The following is a 27,502-nucleotide window of genomic DNA, read 5'->3' as shown; positions in this document are numbered from 1 at the left end:
GAAGTGACAAAAAAACATGAATGTGAATTGTGAAAGTGCTCATGGGAACATTTTGTGCACAATCACTTTCATTTTTAAGGAGGCGTTTTAATAAAAAAGCACACAGCCAACCATAATCACATACAGCAGGCTTACAACTGCAGTAAGTTGTCTAATAAGTGATAACGTTACAAAGCGAGAGGGCTAACAGAGGGTAAATGAATCAGCAGTCAGAACCCCATGAGATCACGCAGAGCACTGTCACAGCACAAAGATAAAAAAATGAGTCATGTTTGGTCTCAAAAACAAATACTTTTTTCTTTTGCTACAAAAGTCATGCCTTTATGTAACCAATGAGCAGCTTAAGACAGACATGTGGGATTTTTTTCAGTTCAAACCCACCGTGGAGGTCCAACCTTTGGTCAGTAACTACAGAAAACACTGCTGTATCACTCATTCAGCCATAGTTCCAGGAATATATAGGACAGCAAATGAGTTTGCATCTCACTAACTGACCTTCAAGCTGGGCTTTCAGGAGTGTCAAGAAGAACAAAGCAGCATTCTCCCCAAACTAACCTATATGTGGGGCCACAGGATCCAGCCCCCCCAGGGGCCACAGCCGCACAGTTTTGAAACCATGGGCTGAAGGCAAAACACCCAAACGACACATCACCTGTAAAACTGGGCATACCAGGGATGCACCAAATCCACTATTTTTGGTTTCGGCCGAACCCCGTATCCTTTGTAAAAGATTTGGCCAATTACGAAACTGAATCCATATTTGCATATGTAAATAAGGGCATGGAAGGGTTACATTTTTTACTTGTGTGTTTCGGTCACGTAAATTTTAAGGGTTCGGTAAAATCCCGAATTCGGTGCATCCCTGGGCCATTCACATACTATCATAAGAAAGGTATGTACAATATTTTGTACCTGCATGCTGAAATATTGGATCTGCCAATGCACAATAACTGCCAGGGCACGATGCATCGGCTAATGAGGAAGCGAAGGGGAGCAACATTTTCTTTTCACTTCCGCCTGTTCTGATCAGTTAATAGGCTCTGCCCAAACAATCTGTCAGCAATACTATATACATCAGTGCTGTCCAACTGGCGGCCCACGGGAATCAGCAGAAAGGATGATGGGGGGCTACTGGGGATATATTTGTAGGACCTGCTAAAGGGCTGTGGTTGCCTTGGGTTGGTAGAGAAGACCAAAACATAATGTACAACACTGTCTGGCCCTGACTAATGGCTCTCCAGGCTGTTTCTCCACGTGTGTATAAAAAGCAGATCTGCTCCCAACTTCACTGTGGTACAAGGGTACAGAAACAGGTGTTTTTCCTGTTAAACTCAATGATAAAGCATCATGGGCCACTTTCCTACCAGTGGAAATACCACCAGGTGCCTTATACCAGTAGCCACACCTACACATTTATTTTTACTTGACTTTTATCCACTATATATGAAGCACTGTGGAGGTATGGGATCAGTTATCCAGAAAGCTCCAAATTATGGGAAAGCCATCTCCCACAGACTCCATTCTAATCAAATAATTCAACATTTTAAAAAATATTTCCTTTTCTTATGTGAAAATAAAACAGTACCTTGTACTTAACCCCAGCTCAGATATAGTCAATCCTTATTACAGGCAAATCAATCATTTTTTTTTTTACTTGGTGGGAAACAAGTGACTAAGTAAGTCCTCATTATGGACCCAAATTATTTATTTTAACCTCTTTCAACCACAAACATGTTTTGAAAGCTATTATCACCCTACTGGAAAGGATGTGGGGTAATGCATGAATCTAATTCTTTAGCCCAGAAACACAAAACAACCTCTTTTCAAGAATAAAAAACACAGCGCAGTAATCGCACACAGACAGACACAAACATCACCCATTAAAACATATTTAGAAGAACTGAAAGGGTCTGCCGAGTTAGAGAAAGAAAAATGCTTTATACATTGCCCTATGGTAAATCTCCCAATAAGTATGTAAGGAGATTGGAGGTTTATTCCGCAAGGTAATGCTGACCTCTCTGGCAGCGAGAGAGCTACAATACTGCAACTTGCTGCTGGCTCATAGCGAAACCCTCAATACTGTATGATCAAAATTAAATGGTTACAGGCAGCTGCAGGTTTTTGGCTAAAAAAAAACAAATAAAAAGACAACAAACAAAGCTTTTTCTCTGGATAACACAACTAAGGAATCACATTTACTCTGCATAAGACATGGAAGGAAATATTACAGCGGACACGAGGAACTGCACAGTAAGATTTATGTAACAGCCTAAATAACCAAATAAACGTCCTGTTCCCATAGCCTGCTTATGCCTAGAGCCACTGCTGAACACAGTGACCTCTCGCTGCTCTACGCTAGGCCAGATTAGACTGCCGGCACACATACACAAACATCAATATGTCACAGCTCCCTGCCTGAGCCTGGGAGTGCAGCGCAAGCATACAGTTGGGAGAGCAGTTGTTTTGAAAGCAACGTGAATAGGTTCTCTCTAATGCTAAAGCTGAGGTGGGACTATCAAGCCTAAAGTTCTGCATCAGTATAAGCCCGTGGCGTAAGTGCAGCGACCACAGTTTTAGCTCATAGACATCTGAAGACATCTGAAGACAATTTCACAAGAGTTGTCAATAGCATGTGTACACCTGACTGGGTCCCAGCTCCCACCCCAGCAGCCACAGGGAGGACACCCCACCACTACAGTGAGCTATATATTCCCCACTGACAGTGTCTTGCAGGGAGTGGTCAGTCAACAACTGCTGGAAGGCAGCAAACAGGACATTCCTACTACACTGACTCATCTATTGCATTATGCTTTTTTTTTTATTAAAATGTTAAATATGTAAATGGCAGGGCATATGGCCCTATATGTTAGGTGCATTCCTGTTTGTCAGGGGGATCTGGCTACAGTTTGGTAGGAGGGCTGCTGGTTGGACACCAGTATTTTCTCTCTACTGTCACAGATGCTAAGACATGTATAGATGGGCCCCGAGCAATGCAGGCAGGTTGTGGCCCCCATCATACATAATAATGACAACATGCAACCCTCAGCTGTTTATAAACTACAACTCCCAGCATTCCCACAACAGTGCTGGGGTTTTACAAACAACAGACGGTGTTTATATAAAGCCTATCAAACAAAGAATTAGGCTAGAAATGCAGCCCCTTACACCTGGAGTTCATGTACCCCCCCTTACACCTGGAGTTCATGTACCCCCCCTTACACCTGGAGTTCATGTACCCCCCCTTACACCTGGAGTTCATGTACCCCCCCTTACACCTGGAGTTCATGTACCCCCCCAGCCCTTTGACAGTGAACCTCAGATACCACCACTAACTCCTCATATCCTTTTCTACTGCTTTACAGCATGGATCAATACCATTACCTGGCTGCAGTACAGTAAGTTTAATACACAAAATACAATTCATAGCCATCATTTTTAAGCTTTAGTTCTCCTTTAAATGTTATAAGAGACACTGTTCTCTACCTGTCCCCCCTAATGATGCCCAGGGCAATGCCCACTCTGCCCTGCCCTACAACTAGCCCTGGGTTTTCTGCAGGCCAGCCAACACACAGCCACTTTGTCTCATTGGGCCCCATACAAATGCAATCGCTTGGGGCCCATTAGTCAGAGTATACAGTACTGAGTACTAGTGTTCAAGGTCCCAATAATGACGTGGCTCCCCAAAGCCGCACCCCCGTCCCCCCATTTATGGGTGCCCTGCTGTTATCAGTATAGTTCCACTCTCTCCATCACCAGGGTATCCGGCTACCCCCTTTCCCAGAGCCCTGGGCAGCGCTACCAACCATTCCTTCCCTGCGTCCCCCACCTAGCCCAAGGCCAGAGCCCACACGGCCCCCATAAACAACAATGCCGGCAGTTGTATTACCTCTTAGCCTGAGGTGCCGGAGGGAGCGGGCGCGGATGCTGACCGCCATGATGCGCGGCTGGGAGACATTCACAACACCGGAAACCTCGGCCTTTCTCGCGAGATTACAGCACAGCAGGCGGGGTGAGTGGCTGCAGACTAGGGAAAGCCATTCCAATGAGGGGCGTGGGGTGGCGAGTTACTTTGTGTGTGGGCGAGCGTGCGATGAGCTCTGGGACACGGATGACGTTCTATTACTCGGAATTGCCACAGAAATACGTGGTGATATTAAGTTAATGGAGCTGAAAAATGGACGCTGCTATTCTGTTTGCTTCATGGGCACAAATAGGAGAGCGGCGGCCATCTTTGTTTCTGGCAGTCCGTTCACCTTACTATTCACCTCTTTACTTCATGGTTGTTGGCTAATCCCTGGTCATCGGTTAGATAATGATCCAGCCCTGGAATTTCTGAGCTCTTCTTAAAGGGGTAGTTCACCTACAATTGTTTTGTAGTATGTTGTAGAAAGATAGACCTCATGTTTGTATAGTCTGAAGTGTTTTTCATGGATTTATTATTTTCCTGTTCCTTCACATGGCAGGGGGTACAGGTTTCCATTGGTGCCCACTGCCATATTACAGTCCAGGAATCTTGGCAAGTATGATGTGATTTTCATTTTTCCTCTTCCTTCACATGGCAATGGGCACCAATGGAAACCTCTGCCACATGTTACAGTCCAGGGAATTAAAATCTTGGTAAGTTGATCCCAATGTTATTAATAGGGAAAATAGATAAATATATAGGAAGGCTGGTCATTTTTCCCACAAAAGGTGGCAACCCTAACTACCTTCCACTGATGTAAGCCTGAGGGGAGGGTTGTGGGACATCCAGCAGACCCTGAAATGTTTTTGAATAGAAAACGAATGAGAGAGTGCCGATATATATATATATATATATATATATATATATATATATATATATATATATAAAATTTATTGAAAACTCATTGTTTAAAAACAATGAGTTTTCAATAAAAAAAATTTTTTGAATTTTAAGGGTGTGCCGGCCATGGATTATTTCATGCTAAATACTCAGATTTTGGCTGTGCACCCCACAGAATACTAAAAGCCTTGGAGTGCAGACACCATCAGGACTGATATATATATATATATATATATATATATATACAGTGGCTTGCAAAAGTATTCGGCCCCCTTGAACTTTTCCACATTTTGTCACATTACAGCCACAAACATGAATCAATTTTATTGGAATTCCACGTGAAAGACCAATACAAAGTGGTGTACACGTGAGAAGTGGAACGAAAATCATACATGATTCCAAACATTTTTTACAAATAAATAACTGCAAAGTGGGGTGTGCGTAATTATTCAGCCCCCTTTGGTCTGAGTGCAGTCAGTTGCCCATAGACATTGCCTGATGAGTGCTAATGACTAAATAGAGTGCACCTGTGTGTAATCTAATGTCAGTACAAATACAGCTGCTCTGTGACGGCCTCAGAGGTTGTCTAAGAGAATATTGGGAGCAACAACACCATGAAGTCCAAAGAACACACCAGACAGGTCAGGGATAAAGTTATTGAGAAATTTAAAGCAGGCTTAGGCTACAAAAAGATTTCCAAAGCCTCGAACATCCCACGGAGCACTGTTCAAGCGATCATTCAGAAATGGAAGGAGTATGGCACAACTGTAAACCTACCAAGACAAGGTCGTCCAGCTAAACTCACAGGCCGAACAAGGAGAGCGCTGATCAGAAATGCAGCCAAGAGGCCCATGGTGACTCTGGACGAGCTGCAGAGATCTACAGCTCAGGTGGGGGAATCTGTCCATAGGACAACTATTAGTCGTGCACTGCACAAAGTTGGCCTTTATGGAAGAGTGGCAAGAAGAAAGCCATTGTTAACAGAAAACCATAAGAAGTCCCGTTTGCAGTTTGCCACAAGCCATGTGGGGGACACAGCAAACATGTGGAAGAAGGTGCTCTGGTCAGATGAGACCAAAATGGAACTTTTTGGCCAAAATGCAAAACGCTATGTGTGGCGGAAAACTAACACTGCACATCACTCTGAACACACCATCCCCACTGTCAAATATGGTGGTGGCAGCATCATGCTCTGGGGGTGCTTCTCTTCAGCAGGGACAGGGAAGCTGGTCAGAGTTGATGGGAAGATGGATGGAGCCAAATACAGGGCAATCTTGGAAGAAAACCTCTTGGAATCTACAAAAGACTTGAGACTGGGGCGGAGGTTCACCTTCCAGCAGGACAACAACCCTAAACATAAAGCCAGGGCAACAATGGAATGGTTTAAACCAAAACATATCCGTGTGTTAGAATGGCCCAGTCAAAGTCCAGATCTAAATCCAATGGAGAATCTGTGGCAAGATCTGAAAACTGCTGTTCGCAAACACTGTCCATCTAATCTGACTGAGCTGGAGCTGTTTTGCAAAGAAGAATGGGCAAGGATTTCAGTCTGTAGATGTGCAAAGCTGGTAGAGACATACCCTAAAAGCCTGGCAGCTGGAATTGCAGCAAAAGGTGGTTCTACAAAGTATTGACTCAGGGGGCTGAATAATTACGCACACCCCACTTTGCAGTTATTTATTTGTAAAAAATGTTTCGAATCATGTATGATTTTCGTTCCACTTCTCACGTGTACAACACTTTGTATTGGTCTTTCACGTGGAATTCCAATAAAATTGATTCATGTTTGTGGCTGTAATGTGACAAAATGTGGAAAAGTTCAAGGGGGCCAAATACTTTTGCAAGCCACTGTATACGTACACAAAGGATGGCACACCGCTACATAACATACCTCAATTGCTCGGTAAAGGGTTCCAATAGTCCAAAAAGACCAGCAACACCGGGATTTCTTGTGAAAAGTGAAAAACATATATTTTAAGTAACATGAACATCGGGACCTTTCTCAAGGCATGTGGAGAAAGGTCCCGATGTTCATGTTACTTTAAATATATGTTTTTCACTTTTCACAAGAAATCCCGGTGTTGCTGGTCTCTTTTACTATTTATATATATATATATATATATTTAGTCTCACTGAGAAGGAACTTTTTGGTTGAGCCCTGGAACAATCAGATGCTATTTCAAATTGCATTCTGGAAAGGGATAGTAAAAGAACTGAAAAAATAAAACAGTTAAACGCTGCTTAAAATGCTCAATATACAACATACTAGAAACAGGGCTGTATTTACCATATAGGCACTCAAATGCTAGTGTCTAGGGCAGGGATCCCAACCTTTTTAACCCATGAGCAACACTCAAATGTAGAAAGAGTTGGAGAGCAACACAAGCATGAAAAATGTTCATGAGGGTGCCAAATAAGGGCTAAGATTGGCTATTTGGTAGCTCCTATGTGGACTGGCAGCCTTAATGAGGCTCTGTTTGGCTTTACAACTGTTTTTTATACAACCTAAACATTCTTCCAAGCCAGAAATTAAAAAAATAAGCACCTGCTTTGAGGCCACTGGGAGCAACATCCAAGGGGTTGGGGAGCAACATGTTGCTCACAAACCACTGGTCATATAGTAGGCAACCCTCAAGTGACTATATGGTTAGAAAAAAAAAAGTCCCAAAGGAGTTGCTGGGTACATGCCAGTTGAATCCTGCAACACATGTAAGGGGGGGAAACATGGAGCCTCTGTGATGGTTGCATGTGTGTGTGCACACATGCGCTGATCGACACCTGAGGAGTAGATTGAGGATCAGTGACTTCCACAATACAGCCCTGAATCCCTATTGTGTGCATACCTTTAAATTAACTTTTGCAATTGGTTGTCATTTTTTTATTATTTACGGTTATTTAGCGTTTTGTTCAGTAGCTCTCCAGTTTGGAATTTCAGCAGCAAGCTAGTTGTTAGGGTACAATTTAACCTAGCAGCCAGGCAGTGGTTTGAAAGAGAGACATGAATAAAAATAGAGGAGGGCTTAAATAGAAAGACCCCCATTTGAAAGCTTGAAATGATCAGAAGAGGAAGGCAAACAACTCAGAAACTATAACAAGTAAAAAAATGAAGACCAAATGAAAACTTGTTAAGAATAGACCATTCTATAACTCTATAACATACTAAAAGTTAACTGGAAGGTGAACTTCCCTTTTAAACGGGTGTTCATCTTTATATCTGTAAATAAAGGTTTAGTAGGGTGTAGAATATATAGACCTAATCTAATTGACTTTTCCCATTACAGTAGTCTTCATTCTGCATGAATTTGTCTTTCTATTATTAACCTTCAGATTCTGCCTAAGTGCTGCCTGGATGTCACCGAGTTCTACAAGCAAACAAAAAACACATGGACTGTGAGGCTTCATTAATTGGTATTCTTAGTTTTTATTGATTATATTTAATTTCAGGTCCTCTCCTATTCATCTTTAATTCCAACAGGTATGGTGTTGGTCTCTATGGAGCTACACAGACCAGATATCAGCATGATAACATAAAAGTATCCATTTTCACTCCAGTATCCACCATGTAGTTCCACAGAGCCGACACTGACTGTCAATAGAGTTATAGGAGGATCCACTTGTCTCTGCCTGGGTAAAAAATGCAAGCAGAGAAAATTGTATGATTCGCTTTGTGTGCCCCTGGCATAAGGTTTGTAAGAACTGGCAAAAGGCATAATGAGGACTGTGAATTGGCTTAGAATAATGCTTATAGGTCAGACTAAAAGGTAATTTTAAGATGAACTACCCCCTACTACTGCCTGAGTGCCAGCATCTGCCATAGGCAGAGTTTCCTATTCCTTTGAATGGAAAGCAGCCGCAGACAACGCATGGCATTTTGATTGCCTCAGCCCTCTATTCCCACTGTTCTTTCCCAGAGGATATAATCACCACTGCTATTATAGGCACCATCTTTCCTGACTATATCTGCTATCCCACAGCCCCAGTCCCTTCCCAGAGGCTATTATCCCCCCACTGCTACTATAGGCACCATCTCTCCCTACTATACCTGCTATCCCACAGCCACTGTCCCTTCCCAGAGGCTATTATCCCCTCACTGCTACTATAGGCACCATCTCTCCCTACTATACCTGCTATCCCACAGCCACAGTCCCTTCCCAGAGGCTATTATGCCCCCACTGCTACTATAGGCACCATCTCACCCTACTATACCTGCTATCCCACAGCCACAGTCCCTTCCCAGAAGCTATTATCCCTCCACTGCTACTATAGGCACCATCTCTCCCTACTATACCTGCTATCCCACAGCCACAGTCCTCTTCCAGAGGCTGCTACTACAGACTCAACCTCAAGACATACACTGAGTGGAACAAGATGAGATAACTAAAATTATTGTTGTACAAATACGTTGAGGAAACAGTTTTCATAACTAGACATCTCATTCAGTGATGCAGCATATCTGAAGGGAGATGGCAGATCCTGGAACAAGCTCACAGTAAAACAAACACAGCAGAGAAGAGCAGCAGAGCAGTAATACTTACCCAATAATAAGGTACTGAAACAGAAATACTGAGTTTGGTTTTATTAACAATTACATATCAATGACTGAACCTCCATATATAAAATGTAAGTTTGAATCTCTATGAAGAATTTAGTGTTGAAGATTGCATGAATACAAGTGTCAAGATAGTGTATTGCATGTTCTAAACATCAGTAGACAGGGAGGTACTTGCATGAAGTGGGTGTCATGAGCAGATCAGAGACTCAGCTGTAAACACTACTGCTCTGCGGCCCTGAGTTCAATCTCCTCTGGGCACTATCTGCAAAGGGTCTATCCACCCTTCCTGTATCTGCGTGGGTAGCCTTCCACAGCCCAACAGCATACAGGCAGGCTCATGGGGGACTGTTGTGAATGTCTAGCAAGCTCTAAAGTGCTGCAGAAACATGGTGCTTTATACTGTAGATCAGTGCTGTCCAACTTCTGTTGTACCGAGGGCCGGAATTTTTCCGACCTATGTGGTGGAGGGCCGACAATGGAAGCCAGTTTTGACCACTCCCCTTTTTGAAACCGCACCCACTTGAAACCACACCCATGTTATCACATGACCATACCCATATTAATGGTTGTAGTACAGCAAAAACCTGCCATACTCTGCCTGCCCTACCCTGCCTGTGTGCCATACTCTGCCTGCCCTACCCTGCCTTTGTGTGTGCCATACTCTGCCTTCCCTACCCTGCCTGCGTGCCATACTTTCACTGTGTGTGCCATTCTTGGCTGGTTTGTGCCAAACTTGGCCTGTGTGTGCCATACTCTGCCTTCCCTACCCTGCCTGTGTGTGCCATACTCTGCCTTCCCTACCCTGCCTGTGTGTGCCATACTCTGCCTTCCCTACCCTGCCTGCGTGTGCCATACTTTCACTGTGTGTGCCATTCTTGGCTGGTTTGTGCCAAACTTGGCCTGTGTGTGCCATACTCTGCCTTCCCTACCCTGCCTGTGTGTGCCATACTCTGCTTGCCCTATGCTGCCTGTGTGTATGGCACACACAGGCAGCCTACAGTGACACAATGCTGGCACTGCTCCTACAGTCTGCACAATAACTATATATTAAAAAACTTTTTAATTGCAGTACCACCTCAGTATATGTTCTTTTTGTAGTATGCAGGGATTGTTTGTGGGTTTCTACTGCTCCTGAGGTGTGAACAGGGGAACAATGGGGGTGATTACAGCCTGAGCCTGAGGTGTGAACACTGCAGGGGGTGAACAATGCAGAGATTAAAAGGTGTGAACAACACAGGGGATTACATATTTAAACAATACAGCCTGATTACAGCCTGAATCTGAGGTGATAACCATGCAGGGGGGCAGTTAATCTCAGTACTGATACCATTTAAATCTTACACAAGAGTAAGCCATCAAAGCAGCCAGACAGGTGGGGGGCCACACAGAGGGGGGTCGCGGGCCGCATGCGGGCCGCGGGCCGCCAGTTGGACAGCACTGCTGTAGATAATGGATAATAAAAATGTTTTTGTAACAAAATGCAACATATGAAAATTTGTCTCCTCATCTGCCTGGACTAGGAATCTGTGGATTCGGAGGGGCTGCCAGAGGGGCTGCTGTAAGATGCCATAGACAATCAGAATTTAGTGCTTGGGGTCTGTTTGGGCCTTTTTGTACTTGAAATGCCAGGGCCTATTTTGAGTCTGAGTCCAGTCCTGCATTGGGACGGGTACCCATGGGATACCTGCAAAGCAGTTGGGTCTCGTACGGAGTCTCGTGCAGGTACCAGACCCGATGTAGTGGGGTGGACATTTAGGGGATAATAACTTAATATCTCTTTTTGGCAATATAAAAGCAAATGGCGCTTGATGCTACTTCCGGTTGGTGTAACGCTGTGGGACCGGGCTTGGGTGGGCTTGCATGGGGTTAAGAAAGTGGGTAAGTGGGTGCGAGTTTTGCTTAGGTTAGCAAATAAAGTTTGGGCTAAGATCTTAAAAAACAGACCTGTGCAGGTCTCTAGCCTATGGCACCTTCACCGTTTGACCTGTGATGCTCTCTGGAAGTGCCAAGGAGGCTAAAACACACTGCTCTGCCTGCAGCCACTTCCAACCTCAAACACATTGGCATTGTCAGGTGGGCATCATTCATTAACATTTGCTTCCTGAGTAATGCCAGCATGGCAGCACCACTCTCTACAATAGGCAGAGCCTTTCACAGTCGCTGGGTGCAGGTGGAAAGGTTAAAATGCTACATTTACAAAAAAAAGAGGCAGTTTTTTATTTTTAAAATTTAACAAATACATCCCAAACATGCACTCATGTGCATTCTATATCTACGTGCACACTTACATGCTGCTATATTTCCTGCATGTATTATCATTCATAGCTTGTATGTGACATAAAAGATAAGTATCTCTGTACAGTATGGCCATCAGCATGATATAATATATAATGTACTCTCCTGTATATGCTTCACTTGGGTAATTCCTTTGGTGTATGTGCTGATGTACTGAACCCAATGGTAAAATTTGCAGAAGAGTGACCTCTAATGGTTAAAGGATTTCTTTACAGTCCAAAATAAGATTGTATCGCTTATCTTTATGAGCACCTCTACCCTTCCTGGAAAGCCCAGGTTGAGTGAGACAGTAGAGATAGCCAGAACAAAGTCACTTTGGTTATCAGATCTTTAAAGGGCAAAATAAGCCAAAACAATAGCTTCACATTCACATAGGGTAACTAAATAAGGAGGGGGAATGCGGGTCATAAAAGTCAAGGAGAGATTTTATAGCTAAGAACAAGCTGCTTTCTATATCACATGCACAATGGGCTAAAATGTTTGGAAAAAAATAGAAACCAAAGTAGAAAAGGCAGTCTGATCCGAGGGTTTTAATAGGCATTTAAGGGGCCATTAAAAAAAAATATTAGACTTTTTTTATGCATTTAACTAAATGAACTGTTAGACTGCACTGGTAAAAACAGTGCATTTTCTTTAGAAGAACCACTATGGTTTATATATATATATATTTATATATCTTCAGTGAAATAACAGGCACTCACGTTAAAGTAATCAAAATTGCCTGGGTGCAGTCCGAAACAATGCAGTAATGTATAAAAAATGGAAGGAACCGCACTCACAGGACTTAAAGAAAAAAATAAATATTTATTTACAAAGTTACATCTAACGTTTCTAACATCTAACGTTTCTCAAAGACAAAGTAAAACAGTGGGGTGCACCTCATAAACACACAATGGCGGGAAAAAAGTGACGTCATCAGGTGAAAAACACTACGAGTACCATACATAATGGGCACTGACCGATGGACAATGGCGGTCTGGGTATACTCCGTGACCATGTTTCCTTTTTATTTGACATTCCATTTCAACTGCAATAGTACAGAGTCAGGATGAATCTTAGCAGTGTCTCTACGATTTGTCCCCTACCTCGCACTCCACAATATACGCAAGTCTGTCCTTGACCTTTGAACTGAGTGGGTAAATTATTAATGTCCCTATTTGACATAAAATGCTTCCTCATTAACCACGGCATAATAGTGAACATTATACTGCCAAATTGACCGACTATATGTCTGGTTCAATCATGCGTATTAATGGACCAGCCGTGCTTTGATCTGTAGCCCGACCTAAAAATACAGTGGCTGCTTTTTATCACTACAATACTCTCTAACTAATACTCAGTTCCGATTGGCTGACACCCTGACAGCTTTATCTAATGGCTCCGCCTCCGACCTCCACCTCTGCTGTGAATGATCACTCAACCCGGTACATACCGTATGACCGCTCGGGGTCTAGAGAGCTAGAAACGGGAAGCTGATCTAATGCCCGGCTCTTCCCTGGTAAGCATCTTTGCAGGTCCACCCCTCTAGCCTAGACTCTTCACCTCCACTTTATGCCGCTGGGTAAGCGGCCGGTGTAAAGTGACAGCTAGGGGCTGTTATTCCTGGCACACCCCGCCCACTGATTCTACCGTAGCAGCGCCAACCTAATAAGCTGCTTCTTTATTATATTTTATTGGCCCAACGAGTAGGGGACGCTTAATAGTCCGCACTGTGAGGGTGATCAGTGCAATGTGTACATCGGTAGGTTGTTTTTATATATTTGGCTCCTCTCTGCGACTTTTCCTTTCTGCGACTTTTTCATACTTTGTGACAATATGTGATTCAAAATCGTATTGTCGCAACGAGTACGAAAGTTTCGGATTCATTCAAGCTTCGGTATCGTGACTTTCCTTGGGCCAGGTTGGAGCTGCAGAGTGCCATTGAGTCCTATGGGAGACTTTCCTTGGGCCGGGTTGGAGCTGCAGAGTGCCATTGAGCCCTATGGGAGACTTTCCTTGGGCCGGGTTGAAGCTGCAGAGTGCCATTGAGCCCTATGGGTGACTTTCCTTGGGCCAGGTTGGAGCTGCAGAGTGCCATTGAGCCCTATGGGAGGCTTTCCTTGGGCCGGGTTGGAGCTGCAGAGTGCCATTGAGCCCTATGGGAGACTTTCCTTGGGCCAGGTTGGAGCTGCAGAGTGCCATTGAGCTCTATGGGAGACTTTCCTTGAGCCAGGTTGGAGCTGCAGAGTGCCATTGAGCCCTATGGGAGACTTTCCTTGGGCCGGGTTGGAGCTGCAGAGTGCCATTGAGCTCTATGGGAGACTTTCCTTGGGCCGGGTTGGAGCTGCAGAGTGCCATTGAGCTCTATGGGAGACTTTCCTTGGGCCGGGTTGGAGCTGCAGAGTGCCATTGAGCCCTATGGGAGACTTTCCTTGGGCCGGGTTGGAGCTGCAGAGTGCCATTGAGCTCTATGGGAGACTTTCCTTGGGCCGGGTTGGAGCTGCAGAGTGCCATTGAGCCCTATGGGAGGCTTTCCTTGGGCCGGGTTGGAGCTGCAGAGTGCCATTGGGCCCTATGGGAGACTTTCCTTGGGCCGGGTTGGAGCTGCAGAGTGCCATTGAGCCCTATGGGAGACTTTCCTTGGGCCGGGTTGGAGCTGCAGAGTGCCATTGAGCCCTATGGGAGACTTTCCTTGGGCCGGGTTGGAGCTGCAGAGTGCCATTGAGCCCTATGGGAGACTTTCCTTGGGCCAGGTTGGAGCTGCAGAGTGCCATTGAGCCCTATGGGTGACTTTCCTTGGGCCGGGTTGGAGCTGCAGAGTGCCATTGAGCCCTATGGGAGACTTTCCTTGGGCCGGGTTGGAGCTGCAGAGTGCCATTGAGCCCTATGGGTGACTTTCCTTGGGCCGGGTTGGAGCTGCAGAGTGCCATTGAGCCCTATGGGAGACTTTCCTTGGGCCGGGTTGGAGCTGCAGAGTGCCATTGAGCCCTATGGGAGACTTTCCTTGGGCCAGGTTGGAGCTGCAGACTGCCATTGAGCCCTATGAGAGGCTTCCAAAATCATGCACTGAAGGATCAAAGTCAGAAAGTTTTTTGCGCCATTTCCGATAATTCGAAAATCTTGGAACTTTTGGATCATACCACAATATTTTCGTACGACCAGAATGCGAAATTTTTGCGCTTTTAACGCACAATTTAATCCAAATGTTTTCAATCGGAAAACGGACTTTGATAAATGGACCCCCAAATCTCTATGAAAGATTGCCTCATCCAGTTCAGGCTTACCCATCAGTTGTATTCAACTCCAGTGAAATCATATAGGTTGAGGGTGGTCACCTTGGACCAGTGTAAGAATCGTAGATCAAATTTCATGCATTCACTACACTACATAGGCAGTCTGTCCTGTTTTTTTCTGGACAAATATATTGACTTCCCAGTTATTATGGACCTAAGAAATACCCTAAAATTTTGGTTCAAGTATAATTTCTCTTAGCAAAGAAAAACGTTTTACCACACTGGATGAGCCAAAATACACAGATAATTCAATCTCAGTATGCCCAAATAGATAAAGCCATACCAATAATAGATACGGCTCACTATTGAGATTTAATAAAATTTGGAATATGTGGCTAGGGTTTTAAAATTACCTCAACCTAAAGTGTATATAAATTCTGACTCAACCGCCATTTTTCAGTTTTTGGCAAAAGGAAGAAAGTTTACAGACACTTTTGTGAATTTGTCTTTTAAACAGCATTTATATGATATTTTAACGCCACTTTCCCCGACATTTTCAACATGGCATAAAGCTCAGCTTCTGTTTTGTTTCATCTAGTCTTCATTTAACACCATAACACCTTTTGTAGGGGCACAATGGGGGTCATTAGCATATTAATGGGGTTTAGCAGCCTTTTGTCAAGTTTCTAACAGAAACCTTAGGACAATAGCTGCAAAAAGCCTCATTAACATTATTATAAACAAGTAAAACATTTTTATAAACAAGTTCAGGTTATCCTAAGCAAACGAAAATTCCCCTTCAGGAAATGCCACTAAAGTGAAATGACTGGCAAATTAAATACATTATTGTCTCATGTAGATGTGGGGCTGGGTTTGATGGCACCGACAGATTTACTAAGGGCAAAAGATAAATTCATAAAAAAAATGTTGGTAAAATGTCATCTAAAAATACAAAATCTGAAAACTGTCTGTTTAAAAGACAAATTCATAAAAGTGGAGATAGAGGTTTGTGAATAAGGTGGAAAATCAGACAATTCTATCTCCACTTTTATTTTGTCTCAATATCACTAGTGATGAGTGAAACTGTCCCGTTTCGCTTCGCCAAAAAATTTGCGAAACAATAGAAAAATTTGTGAAATGGGGAAAAATCTGCGAAATGCGTTTGTCGAGCAACTTTTTTGTCGCCTGTGTCATATTTTTTGTTGCAGCGAATTTTTGCGGAAGTTTCGGGAAACAGTTTGCCAATGGCGAAATGCAGAAATTGGCTGTGAATCCATGTCTGGCGAAAAAATTTGCTCATCATTAAATATCAACACTTTTGTGAATTCCCCGCAATGAGTCCTCCTCAAACCCTGCACACTTCTGAGTAAGCAGTGAATACGCCATCCTCTCTTGGTTACACAATCCAGACTAATTTTTACAGATTATTACCAGTAATCACAGTAATTGTAATTCCCCCCTCCCTGCATTTTGAACAATTAAGCAGATGTATAATATTTATTTATGTTTATTTTCTTTAAGGTAGTAGTTGATAAATATCTCAGAATACATTGGGCTTTTTTATCACCATGGTGGCTAAGTAGTACTGGCGCAGCTACCCATAGCCACCAATATGCTTTTCGTTTCTAGCAATTGGTAGTTATGATAAACTGCAGTGTGTGGCTTAGCACCTATGTTAGTAAATGAGCCCTATGTTTAATGCATCCCTGCCATATATATAGAAAACAAATGCATTTAACAGGAAAACAAAGAACAATGTTAACTACAATAGACTTAAAAATGCAATATTAACATCAAGGGTGCAAATTGCAATGGGTCCATCTCTATTATGCTTGCGATTTACATATGTAGTCCATTTTCCACAGGGTCCATGTATAGGATGCCATATCCTTCATTGCTTTATTTGCTCTTAGTTCCTTGCAAAGCATCTTTTTTTGTGGAATTGGGCATTACCTGTACAAACCGGCCCGCTATTTTCTGCACATTTGGCTGTTTGTGAATTGTGATCCAAAATCAGTTTGCATGTTAAAGCTGGCCATACACACACAGATATATGGACCGTGTGTGGACTCTGATTATTGTCCCGATAATTTTCGTACCATGGCGCTCAGTCACTTAGTCGATCTGACAGAATATTTTGGTCAGATAACAATAAAATCTATTCACATATTGTGTATCTGACGATATCCTTGGGCGACCTACATTGCATTTCTGGGATGTTACTTTCGTACGATTCTTGCCTGATAATTATTTTATGTTCAAGACATCCTCCGATTTGTTATTTTAAGGAGAATTTTAGTCTGAATGTTAGTTTTAGATCATTGCATTTAAACGTACGATTGGAAGAAGACAAAAATCTGAACGTGTATGGCCACCTTAACTCTTTGGTTTAGGGTAAGTTTTGAAATATAAAAATGTTGTTGATTAAAACATATCAAATTAAGGTTTCAAACATAAAAAGAAAAGTCTTTGATAAAACAGGAGACTGTTTCTTTAAATAATCCATGTCCTAACAATGTCATTGTATACTTTGTAGGATAGAATAAACCCCAAAAGGAGACACAAAGGCTGCTCTACACTCTCTTCCTATCGCCGGGACATAAACGATTTTCTGGCCATTGCAAAAAAGGCCCAGATATAGAGAAGCACCTCATGGTGGGTAAAACTAAATAATGCAAATGCTTTCAATTAATATGCATGTCTTATCCTTCAAGGCTAAGATTAGGGTTAGAAGTGGGGATATATGGGGCTGAAATGGAATGAAGAATATATCTGAATGGTCCAGGTCAGCACAAGCCACACTGCTGCACGACTTCTGGGCTGAAGAGAGCAGCAGACAAATGGGACCCAACGATGGTGAAATTGGTTCAAATTGCTTCAGTCGTTATCATAGACACAATCTGTGGATAAACAAAGGAAATGTAATTAGGCTCATTTTACTGTATGGCTGATGCTACACAAGATGCATTTTCGCTGATATCCACTCAGTGTGTCTACAAACAAGCTGACGCTGCGCAGAGGAACAACTGAGTAGATGGGAAAACATCGGCAAGCTGAGCCAGAGTTTCCTGTGCCCTCAGACTAAGATTTATTTACATACAAACGTACAAAATATCACACTGGTGTTTTTCGGCCAGTTGAGAAGTGGACACTATTTGGCCCCGACCACAAGACTACAAAATGCTTAAACCTGCCCTTTGTTCCATTACACTCATACTGCTTTCACATTGCACTCTGACTACTATCATGTCACCTACATTGGTTTTTGACCTGACTAATCCACATTTTGCTAACTGCCACCGCTTCTTTCTAACTCCTGCATCACTAATGCAAACAATCTATAAAATAACAAACAATTCATCCAAATATCAATTTTGTGATTTCTCAAATAGATTATTTAAAAGTGAGCCCCTCCATTAAAGGAACAGTTCAGTGTACAAATGAAACTGGGTAAAATAGACAGACTGCACAAAATAAATAATATTTGAAATATGGTTAGGCAAAAATGTAATCTATAAATGCTGGTATGAGCGGATGCCTAACATAATGGCCAGAACACTACTTCCTGCTTTCAGCTATCTAACCTCTTAGTTAGTCAGTGACATTAGGGGGGGGCACATGGAACATAACTGTTTAGTTAGTAAGGGAGCGCGCAGGTCAGATTCAAATGCAAAGTAACTGAACAGTTATGTCCCAAATTTTAGATTGTAAATGTTATAGGAAAGGGCTCACTCTAAAAAGATCTGTGTAAAACCTTTTTTTTTATATAGTGAATAATGTACCCCCCCCCATTGTAAAATAGAAGGATATATTATATAGGAGTTCCATGGAAGTACAAGGTTACTTCTTATATCCTTATATTTTACAACAGGGAGTACATTATTTATTATATACACATGTTTCAGTGAGTCATGTTAAAGAAATGTCATCACTAAGTCATCACCAATTACAATGGATGACATCACCAAGCACCATTTATAAGGCTCTTGTGTATTATACAGTATAACAATGCAATTATTCTATACATACCTTCTCCGATGTCATCGTAGATTTCTCCATCCCTAAAATTGCAAAACAAATTAAGTATGCTTAATGGTAAAAAAAAGAGTGAGCTTCCATACCAAGGACCATTAACAAGAGCAGGAGAGGGTACAAAGTGCAAATAACAGGCGTAATCTACCATATTCCCACAATGAATACAGCGCTGACAGCATTTGGCACTAAGGATCAATGAGTTTTTAAGGCCAAATTAAATCTGGCTCCTTATATTTTTTTTATCAAGGGCTACATGATTACAGTCATTTTTTACAAAATTCCTGTTTAAATTGACCAGTTCATTGCAGATTTCAATCTGATTGACTTTAGACGGATTATAACTAAATGGGCCATGTTAGTTGGATATATTTCAAAAACACACAGAAAAACACTTGTGTTTCTCTAAAATAGAAATTACACTGAATAATTTCTATGTACAGGATAAATTTAAAAAAATGAATGCTTTCCATCTGTGGTGTTAGTAATCCTTTATACCCATTCGCTAATACTTCGTAAACTGTAACCATTTGTACTTACGTTTCTACTGTACTTAAGTTGCTTCTTAGCACATAACCATCTGACAAACATAAAAAAAGGAAGCAAAATTATTAAGGAATATGAACTTGAACTGCTAATAGCCACAATACTCCCCTGTGAGTTGCCATGCCTTGACAGTTGTATGACTAAGTATGTTAGCTTACAGTAGGGCATTGTGGCTGTTAGCAGGTCCAGGTAAAAGCTGCCTGGTATTGCCACTGTCATTACTTATAGGAGGTATATTAGGGAGAGATGGTGCCTATAGTAGCAGTGGGGGATAATAGCCTCTGGGAAGGGACTGTGGCTGTGGGATAGCAGGTATAGTAGGGAGAGATGGTGCCTATAGTAGCAGTGGGGGGATAATAGCCTCTGGGAAGGGACTGTGGCTGTGGGATAGCAGGTATAGTAGGGAGAGATGGTGCCTATAGTAGCAGTGGGGGGATAATAGCTTCTGGGAAGGGACTGGGGCTGTGGGATAGTAGGGAGAGATGGTGTCTATAGTAGCAGTGGGGGGATAATAGCCTCTGAGGAGGGACTGGGGCTGTGGGATAGCAGGTATAGTAGGGAGAGATGGTGCCTATAGTAGCAGTGGGGGGATAATAGCCTCTGGGGAGGGACTGGGGCTGTGGGATAGCAGGTATAGTAGGGAGAGATGGTGCCTATAGTAGCAGTAGGGATAATAGCCTCTGGGAAGGGACTGTGGCTGTGGGATAGCAGGTATAGTAGGGAGAGATGGTGCCTATAGTAGCAGTGGGGGGATTATAGCCTCTGGGAAGGGACTGGGGCTGTGGGATAGCAGGTATAGTAGGGAGAGATGGTGCCTATAGTAGCAGTGGGGGGATAATAGCCTCTGGGAAGGGACTGGGGCTGTGGGATAGCAGGTATAGTAGGGAGAGATGGTGCCTATAGTAGCAGTAGGGATAATAGCCTCTGGGAAGGGACTGTGAGCTGTTAGATGACAGCAATAGTACAGAAAATTGGTGCCTGCAGCAGTATGGATTTTGAAAATCATACATACATATATAGGGCCATCTAGGCACACTATTTGTATTTTACACACAAAAATCATACAGTACTCACATTTTCCATCTTTGTTTCTACAGAGAATTTGAGTTTCATTTGTGTGTTGTATTATTTCCAGTGACTCTCCCGGTTTTATATGCAGATCTTTTGAGCCAAATTTCTTTGTTGTTAAAGTGGCAGCAATTTGAGTTGTAGAAAGAACTTTAATTTCATCAGTGTACTGCGAGGAAAAAAAGCAAAATAAAAGATAACATTTGACACCCTGGGACTGAGAACAAAGCAAAGGTGAAAGAGACATTCAGAACAGAACTCATGATAATTTCAGAATAATGGTTATCTCCTTTACATCTTCCAGGAAGGACACCAAGATACATAATTTGCTTCTCCCAGTTAAAAGAACCTCTTAGCTTGTTGTTGCCTTCAGCGTAATACCAAATACTTCTCCTTTTACTTCCATTCTCTTGGAGTGTTTTGCTATTGCAACAAACTTACACAGGGGGCTCATTTATAAACACTGGGCAAATTTGCACATGGGCAGTGACCAACAGCAACCAATCAATGACTGGCTTTTTTCAGGCAGCTGTATATTCTGTAATGAAAGCAAACATTTGATTGGTTGCCAAGAGTTACTGGCCAGGTGCAAAGTTACCCAATGTTTGTATATGAGCCCCAAGGTCTTTGCACCATTTTATAGCATTTTGTTCCCCACCCCCTGCTTTGCAGTTGGTGGAGGAGGCAGGGTTAAAGGGAAAAATATACCTCCAAACAGTGTAGGTCTCTATAAAATTATATTGCATAAACAGCTCATATGTTAAACCCTGCTTCATCTAAATAAACTGTTTTCATAAAAATATACTTTTTACCATATTTTTCGCCATATAAGACGCTCCGGAATATAAGACTCACCCAATTTTAAAGGAGGAAAATCTAGAAAAAAAAGATTCTGAACCAAATACTGCAAAAGGCAGTGTGAAAAGGACTTGCTTGGTGCATAGGTGCTGGTAGGTAGATCAGGGGAAGGGGTTACTTGTACTAAACTAATGGCTTGTCCCGAAGAGCTTACACTCTTATTACACAGTTACAATGGCCACCACACTTCCACTCCTACTCACCAATGACTTGCCCCTTGCTGGTCCCATCCTGCTTCCCCTTGCCCCCCACTGCCTTAAGAACGGCCGGAGACTGCCACTCATGATAAGCCCATCTGTGCCCCAATCGCCTCCTTAGAACTACATATCCCAAAATGCAGCGCAACTGGGTTGTACTGAGCAACTTGTGATTGGCCGTGCGGTGATCTTGAGCTGAAGATGTAACGCGCTCGCACGCACCCCGCCCCCCCTTTGGACGGAGATGAGTGCGTGCGCGTTACATCTTCAGCTCAAGTGTCGGCAGGACGGACACAAGTGGAGGGAGGTACGGGGGAGGTATGCGCGATTGAATGGACTCGTGTCCATGCGTGCCTGTGCTCACCTCCATCCATGGGGTGTGTGTGCGTATATTTGTACGGTATATTTGTTGTATAAGATGCACCAACTTTCCCCCCCCCCAGTTTTGGGGAAGAAAAAGTGTGTCTTATACGGCGAAAAATACGGTAAGTAGTATGGGTAATTGGGTAATCCTAAAGTAGTATGGGCCATTGGGTAATCCTAAATAGAAAATTGCCATTTTTAGAATTAAGGGCCGCCCCCTGGGATCATAGGAGTCACAGTGCACGCAAACAAGCCAAGGCACACATACATGCTAGGCCCCATCAGCCAATGAATGGACAGAGTTCTGCCTTTTACTCCCACACTACTTCCTGTTACAGTTAGAGCTGCATTATTTCCTGTCAGCTGATCTATGAGGGAGCACACAGCCCATCACTAAATGGCGGCTCAAGGGAAAGGGTGTAAAAGGGCAATATTTACTGATATATACTGTGTATTACAGTTTGGCGAGATTCTATAATAGGTCACCTACAATAATATAGACTTTCTTTTGATTAAGTATTCATTCTGGGGGTATTGTTTTCCTTTAAAGGGGCAGTGTAGCCCCCTGGTTTCAGTGAGTGCAATAATTAGGGCTTGTGCTGAACATGCTTTTTGCCTGTTCTAACCACAAGACATATCTGTTTTTTGTTATTTTGTCAGTGAGAAAGGGAAGCTGATGCTACTCTGTGTTTGGTTCAAGCAAAGTAACTATATTTCCACTGCACAGATAATCTCCCTGCAAAACAGACTTCTGCTTATTTGTGCACTGCAAGAACCACACAGGGAGTAGCTTCTGTTTCCCTGTTTGTCCTGTTAAGTAATTAGATATTATTGCTAATAGAAATTTTAATTTAATAGCAATAGACTTGAAATGCTTTGAAAATGTTGGTGCAAAGAGAAGGAGACAGGGCCCCCGCCGGTGCGTCCCCTAACCCTCCCCCCGCACGGTCCCCCACCGGACGTCCTCCCCTTTTTTTAGAATCTTTATGGACAAAAATGCTGTCATACCTTGAATTTTTTTCTGAATTCTTTCTCCTCTTTTTCTAGCTTCTTCAACGTCTTGTTGTCTTTCTCTGTGTTTCTCCCAAGTGTTGATACTTTCAGATGGGCCTTTAAGCTGAAGTAATGCCCCCATGTGAATTGAATACAAACATTTGTGAATCTTATCATATTATGCTGTAATATTCTTGCAAGACTGAAGTTTGCATTATAAAACCTATTTTTTAACTATAGGTATTATATTACACCGTACAGGTATGGGGTCCGTTTTCAAAAACCTGTTATCCAGAAAGCTCTGAATTACTGAAAGGCCCTCTCCCATTTTAAGCAAATAATGCTAATTTTTAAAAATGATTTATTTTTTCTTTGTAATAATATATAGTACAGGTATGGGATCGGTTATCCGGAAAGCCGTTATCCATAAAGCTCCAAATAATGGGTAGGCTGTCTTCCATTCTGGATAACAGGTCCAGTGCCTCTAATAGCCTCTTGGAAGAGAAATTTCCAGCACCTTCTGACCCCCACAAGTGGTTATATACAAACAAAAAGACAAAGTGCAAAAAAACTAATGCCGTCTGATATTTTTTTTGCACTTTGCAGCCTACATTCCAGCAGGGAATTGCTGCAGATCTCTGTGCTCTTTTTTTTTTTTTTTTTTGAGCACAGAGAACCATGACCATGTCCCCCTGAATACAGCTCGGCCTGTGTTCCGCTTTGCTGCATTCATGAGGGGGTGGGGTCATAGGTGTCCCCCTCCTGGGCCATACCCATCCATTAATTTGCACGCCATTTAGGAACAGGCCCAAACTGGCAATCTGTTGATACTGGGCTGCTGTAATGCCATAGACTGTCACTATTGATTGGGCTGGTTGGGGGGCTGTTTGGGCCTCTGTGTATTTAAAATGCCAGGGCCCAGTCCAGACCTGTTTAGGGATGGCCTGTGCCCACCGATGCTGCACTCTCCACCTTACCTTGTGCAGCCAGACCCTGGACAGATGTGTAAAATGGCATTTTTGTGGTGGTTTACTTCGTATTTCCATTGCTGCAGTAAATAGGAAGTGGCCAGTGTTACATGGAAGTGTCCATGTAAAGATAAAACAGCAACCACACAATTGTTATATTAGGCGAGTTCTGCTTATCAAGTGTGCTTAATACTTACTGACAGGAAGCAGCTCTGTGCCATTGTGTTTAACACTGACAATATTTGTACTATGAATAATAGCATACACATGAGATTTTTATTGAAGATTTAAGTTTAAGTAAAAAAAAATCTTTACTAAAGCACTAACTCATTGTTCCCTTGTGGTTGCAGTAATGTTCATAGGGGTGCAAAATTAATATTGTTTTTATTTCCTTGCAGTGCAGTGTGTAGAGCTGCTGTACAAGTCCCCATCTTCAGCAGATGTTTGCATTTAAATGAGTTTACAAGAGGTCCTATACAGGTGGCAAGAACAGGTTTGTCTTGTACCCTGCGAATGCTGCCCGTATGTGGTGGAACTCGGACGCAGAGTGTGTGCTTAAATATATGCAATATGCACCCCAAGAGCTGAAATGCCTTTATACTAAGGATGAGCAATGGGCACTCCAACAGGCAAGTGGTGTCTGTGCCCATGAAATGAAGAAAGGTAAAATACTCTCCTTAGTTTGCACTAGATTTATTAAACCACAGCAATCAATCGAATGTCTGCTTTCCAACAGGTGACCAGATCTTACATGCTGATTGGTTGCTATAGATTATTAGACCATGTGCAAACTTTGGACCTTACATTACATTAAAAATGCACTGAATATCAGAATGATTACATTTTCTCTTGCTTTCCTCCAATCAGATCCTGGCAGGCAGCGAGGAGCGCACCTCTAAGCTCCTTTTTCACAAAACGTTCTACTAAAATGCCAACCTTGACTGCAGCGTGCAATTCATTGTATGTAATGTGCTTTGCTAACCCATCTCAAATCCACACCAACAGCTGCTATGTCTGCTTGACAGCTATTTCCATGGTGCCCATGGAAATAGAACAATATCCATGACAATGTTAGTCATGCTGATAAATCTCCATAGTAAAGGATCCTATGACAGTATTTGACAGCCTCCATATAAATGGATTCCATGGCAATAAATACCATGGTAACAGCCTCCATAGCAACCTTTTCCATAGCAGTGGTCTCCATGACTGCAACCTTCATGCAAATAGTTTCTATGGCAACAGTTTCAGTCGTAGAGGTTTCCATGGAGACACTTTCTGGGTATCAGAGAGTGACCAATATACGTATATACATTATATTGTGGATTGTCGAGTCTTGGTGCTTTAAGTTACTGTAATTTATTCTGATTTTTTTGTGATGTTTTTAATGCAATTAAACCAGTAAGCAAGGTAAATATGGAACTACTGCTTTTGAATGCTGAAAACCGATCTGCTACATCCCTTATAAAAAAGGATCAATGTAACATTAGTAAACGCTGTTCAAATATTCCTTACCTGGATTCAGAAGGTGGAGGAGGAAAGTCACCAACATCATCGTAAACATCTCCATCTGCATTAACAAAGTTAAATATAAATGACCCAGATTGACTCCGCGATGGGTATCACATGTGGGAAAACAGGATCTGGACTATTATTTTCTGTGTGGGAACATTGTGGATCAGTGTGAAAGGCTCAGTATGGGTCTACAGACACATAGAACGATGTAGAAGGCAGCATCTATTGGTCACCTGCAGGCTTTGGGATTTAAAATAGGTGCTGGCATCTTACAAAAGCCCCTCTGGCATTTGCCAGAACCCACTGATTGCCAGTCCGGGCCTGGTTATCTTGAACAGGAACCTTCTGATCAGTTGCTATGTGTTACTAGACCCATGGGAACTTTGTGACTTTTATTAGTTTCCCCAAACATGTGTTTTCCTTCTGTGCATATGTTATGCCTTATATGTGTTGTTAAAGGAGGAGAATGTGTTATTTTGCTCAACTGTGCCGCCATGTTGGCAGAGCAGATACTCTTACACTGGATGCCAGCTTGCCACATGTGCACTGGTAGCTCTAATGAGCAGGAAGTGCAAAGGGAGGGTTCATAAATCATCATCAAGTATCAAGGTTTTTAGAAGTGGAAAAAATTGTTAAGCACCAAGAAACCTGGAAGACACATTTATAAGATGGTCTGTAGATCTGTTCAACAAAGACTTACAGTATTTAGAAATCATTTAGAATCCTGATAGAAATTACAGCTCTATTTCTTAGCAAAGAGAACATTGAGTTACAGCTCCAACAGGGATGGGTTAATTTCTAAAGTGTTGAAACAGTGACATTGCTATGCACAGTGGAGATTGATCCATTGGACCTGAATAGGGCAAGATATGTTCTAATGATTTGTGCTTAAAATGTCACTATACGCATAGTTATATACCTTCACACAACAGGCAATGGACTGCATTGCTAAGGTGCCAACACATAGGCTGGTTCCCATACAGTACAACTTTATGGACAATGCATTAGTTGGCTTAAGCTTAGGCAAGCAAATATAACTGGTCTTGTTTGTTGTTCCGTTGGCAAAGCAATCAGATCAGCATGAGGAAGATTCTAATTTTTCCAAATCTAAGGTTTCAGGTTCTAAATGTTGGACTTTTCTTGGTTAAGACATATAAAGGAAAAAAAAAAACATTTATTTTTTTGGGGCAGGATTAATACTTTATAACCTCTACCAGCTAGTAAGGAGCATTATCTGTTCCAGGTTAAAGGAATAGAAATGCACTTATCATTTTGACAGCTATTAATGTACACAACTTCACACAGATAATTACTTACCTGGAGAGAATGTTGGTGTCTGTGCTGGAACCCTGTTGGAAATGAAAACTTGTATTAACTTAGTTTGTATTTGATTGTGAGAACTAAAACTATTTCTTTATAGATTTCAGATCTAGGCAATTTAATTGGACAATTCTGTGGTGCAGCCTAGAGGTCACCGGGACATTTCAAAACAGAAAATAATAATAATTTTAAAAAAAGCAGGAAAAAATAAATAAAAATCATCTGGAAATCAAAGAGAAGGATCATCAAAGCATATATATGTGTCATATATATATCCAAGCCCTACCAAATTCCCCTGGATTATAATGTCTACTGTGGCAACTGTATTTTGGCGCAATGAAAAAGTGCTCTGCCCCCCTCCATTAGGGGGAAATAATGTAACATAGTCAAGGTGGCAGTCATTTAGTCTTGTCATCTAGTTATTATACCATGGAGCACTTATAGTAATAAGTCAAATCAACTGGACTTGCCGTTTGTTTTTATTTTCTTGAAGACGTTTTACTAGTCATCCGACTAGCTTCATTCACAGTGACTTGTACAAACATCTTTCTGGAGTTAAATACCCTGGAATCGTGCTCCAATCAGCATAATCTGTGTAGAGCAGTGATCCCAACCAGTGGCTCAGGGGCAACATGTTGCTTATCAACCCCTTGGATGTTGCTCTCAGTGCCCCCAAACCAGGTAGTTATTCCTGACTTGGGGGCAAGTTGTGGTTGAATACAAACAAGATTTCCTACCAAATAAAGCCCCCTGTAAGCTGATAGTGTGCATAGAGGCCC

General features: G+C 42.4%; 2 protein-coding genes across 5 annotated transcripts in view; both read right to left on the bottom strand.

Moving 5' to 3' along the window:
- The window catches only part of rictor (RPTOR independent companion of MTOR, complex 2), an 81,651-nt gene extending 77,482 nt beyond the window's left edge, over positions 1 to 4,169 (bottom strand). For both annotated transcript variants that reach the window (XM_002938193.5, XM_004910447.4), the window contains exon 1: positions 3,887 to 4,169. In XM_002938193.5, coding sequence (XP_002938239.2) covers positions 3,887 to 3,935 — 49 coding nt within the window. In that variant the 5' untranslated portion in view covers positions 3,936 to 4,169. The remainder of the gene's footprint in view (positions 1 to 3,886) is intronic.
- Positions 4,170 to 16,354: 12,185 nt separating this feature from the next.
- Positions 16,355 to 27,502, bottom strand: part of fyb1 (FYN binding protein 1) — a 78,701-nt gene continuing 67,553 nt past the window's right edge. For all 3 annotated transcript variants that reach the window (XM_031894470.1, XM_031894480.1, XM_012967877.2), the window contains 7 exons: positions 26,721 to 26,752; positions 25,404 to 25,458; positions 22,936 to 23,044; positions 20,516 to 20,678; positions 19,436 to 19,475; positions 18,893 to 18,924; positions 16,355 to 17,763 (listed from right to left, as the gene is read on the bottom strand). In XM_031894470.1, the coding sequence (XP_031750330.1) occupies positions 17,741 to 17,763; positions 18,893 to 18,924; positions 19,436 to 19,475; positions 20,516 to 20,678; positions 22,936 to 23,044; positions 25,404 to 25,458; positions 26,721 to 26,752 (454 nt within the window). In that variant the 3' untranslated portion in view covers positions 16,355 to 17,740. The remainder of the gene's footprint in view (positions 17,764 to 18,892; positions 18,925 to 19,435; positions 19,476 to 20,515; positions 20,679 to 22,935; positions 23,045 to 25,403; positions 25,459 to 26,720; positions 26,753 to 27,502) is intronic.

The sequence above is a fragment of the Xenopus tropicalis genome, chromosome 1 (assembly GCF_000004195.4).
Source record: "Xenopus tropicalis strain Nigerian chromosome 1, UCB_Xtro_10.0, whole genome shotgun sequence".
NCBI classification, from domain to species: Eukaryota; Metazoa; Chordata; class Amphibia; order Anura; family Pipidae; genus Xenopus; species Xenopus tropicalis.
The sequence above is the reverse complement of the archived record's forward strand: the minus strand, read 5'-3'. Positions and strand labels throughout refer to the sequence as shown.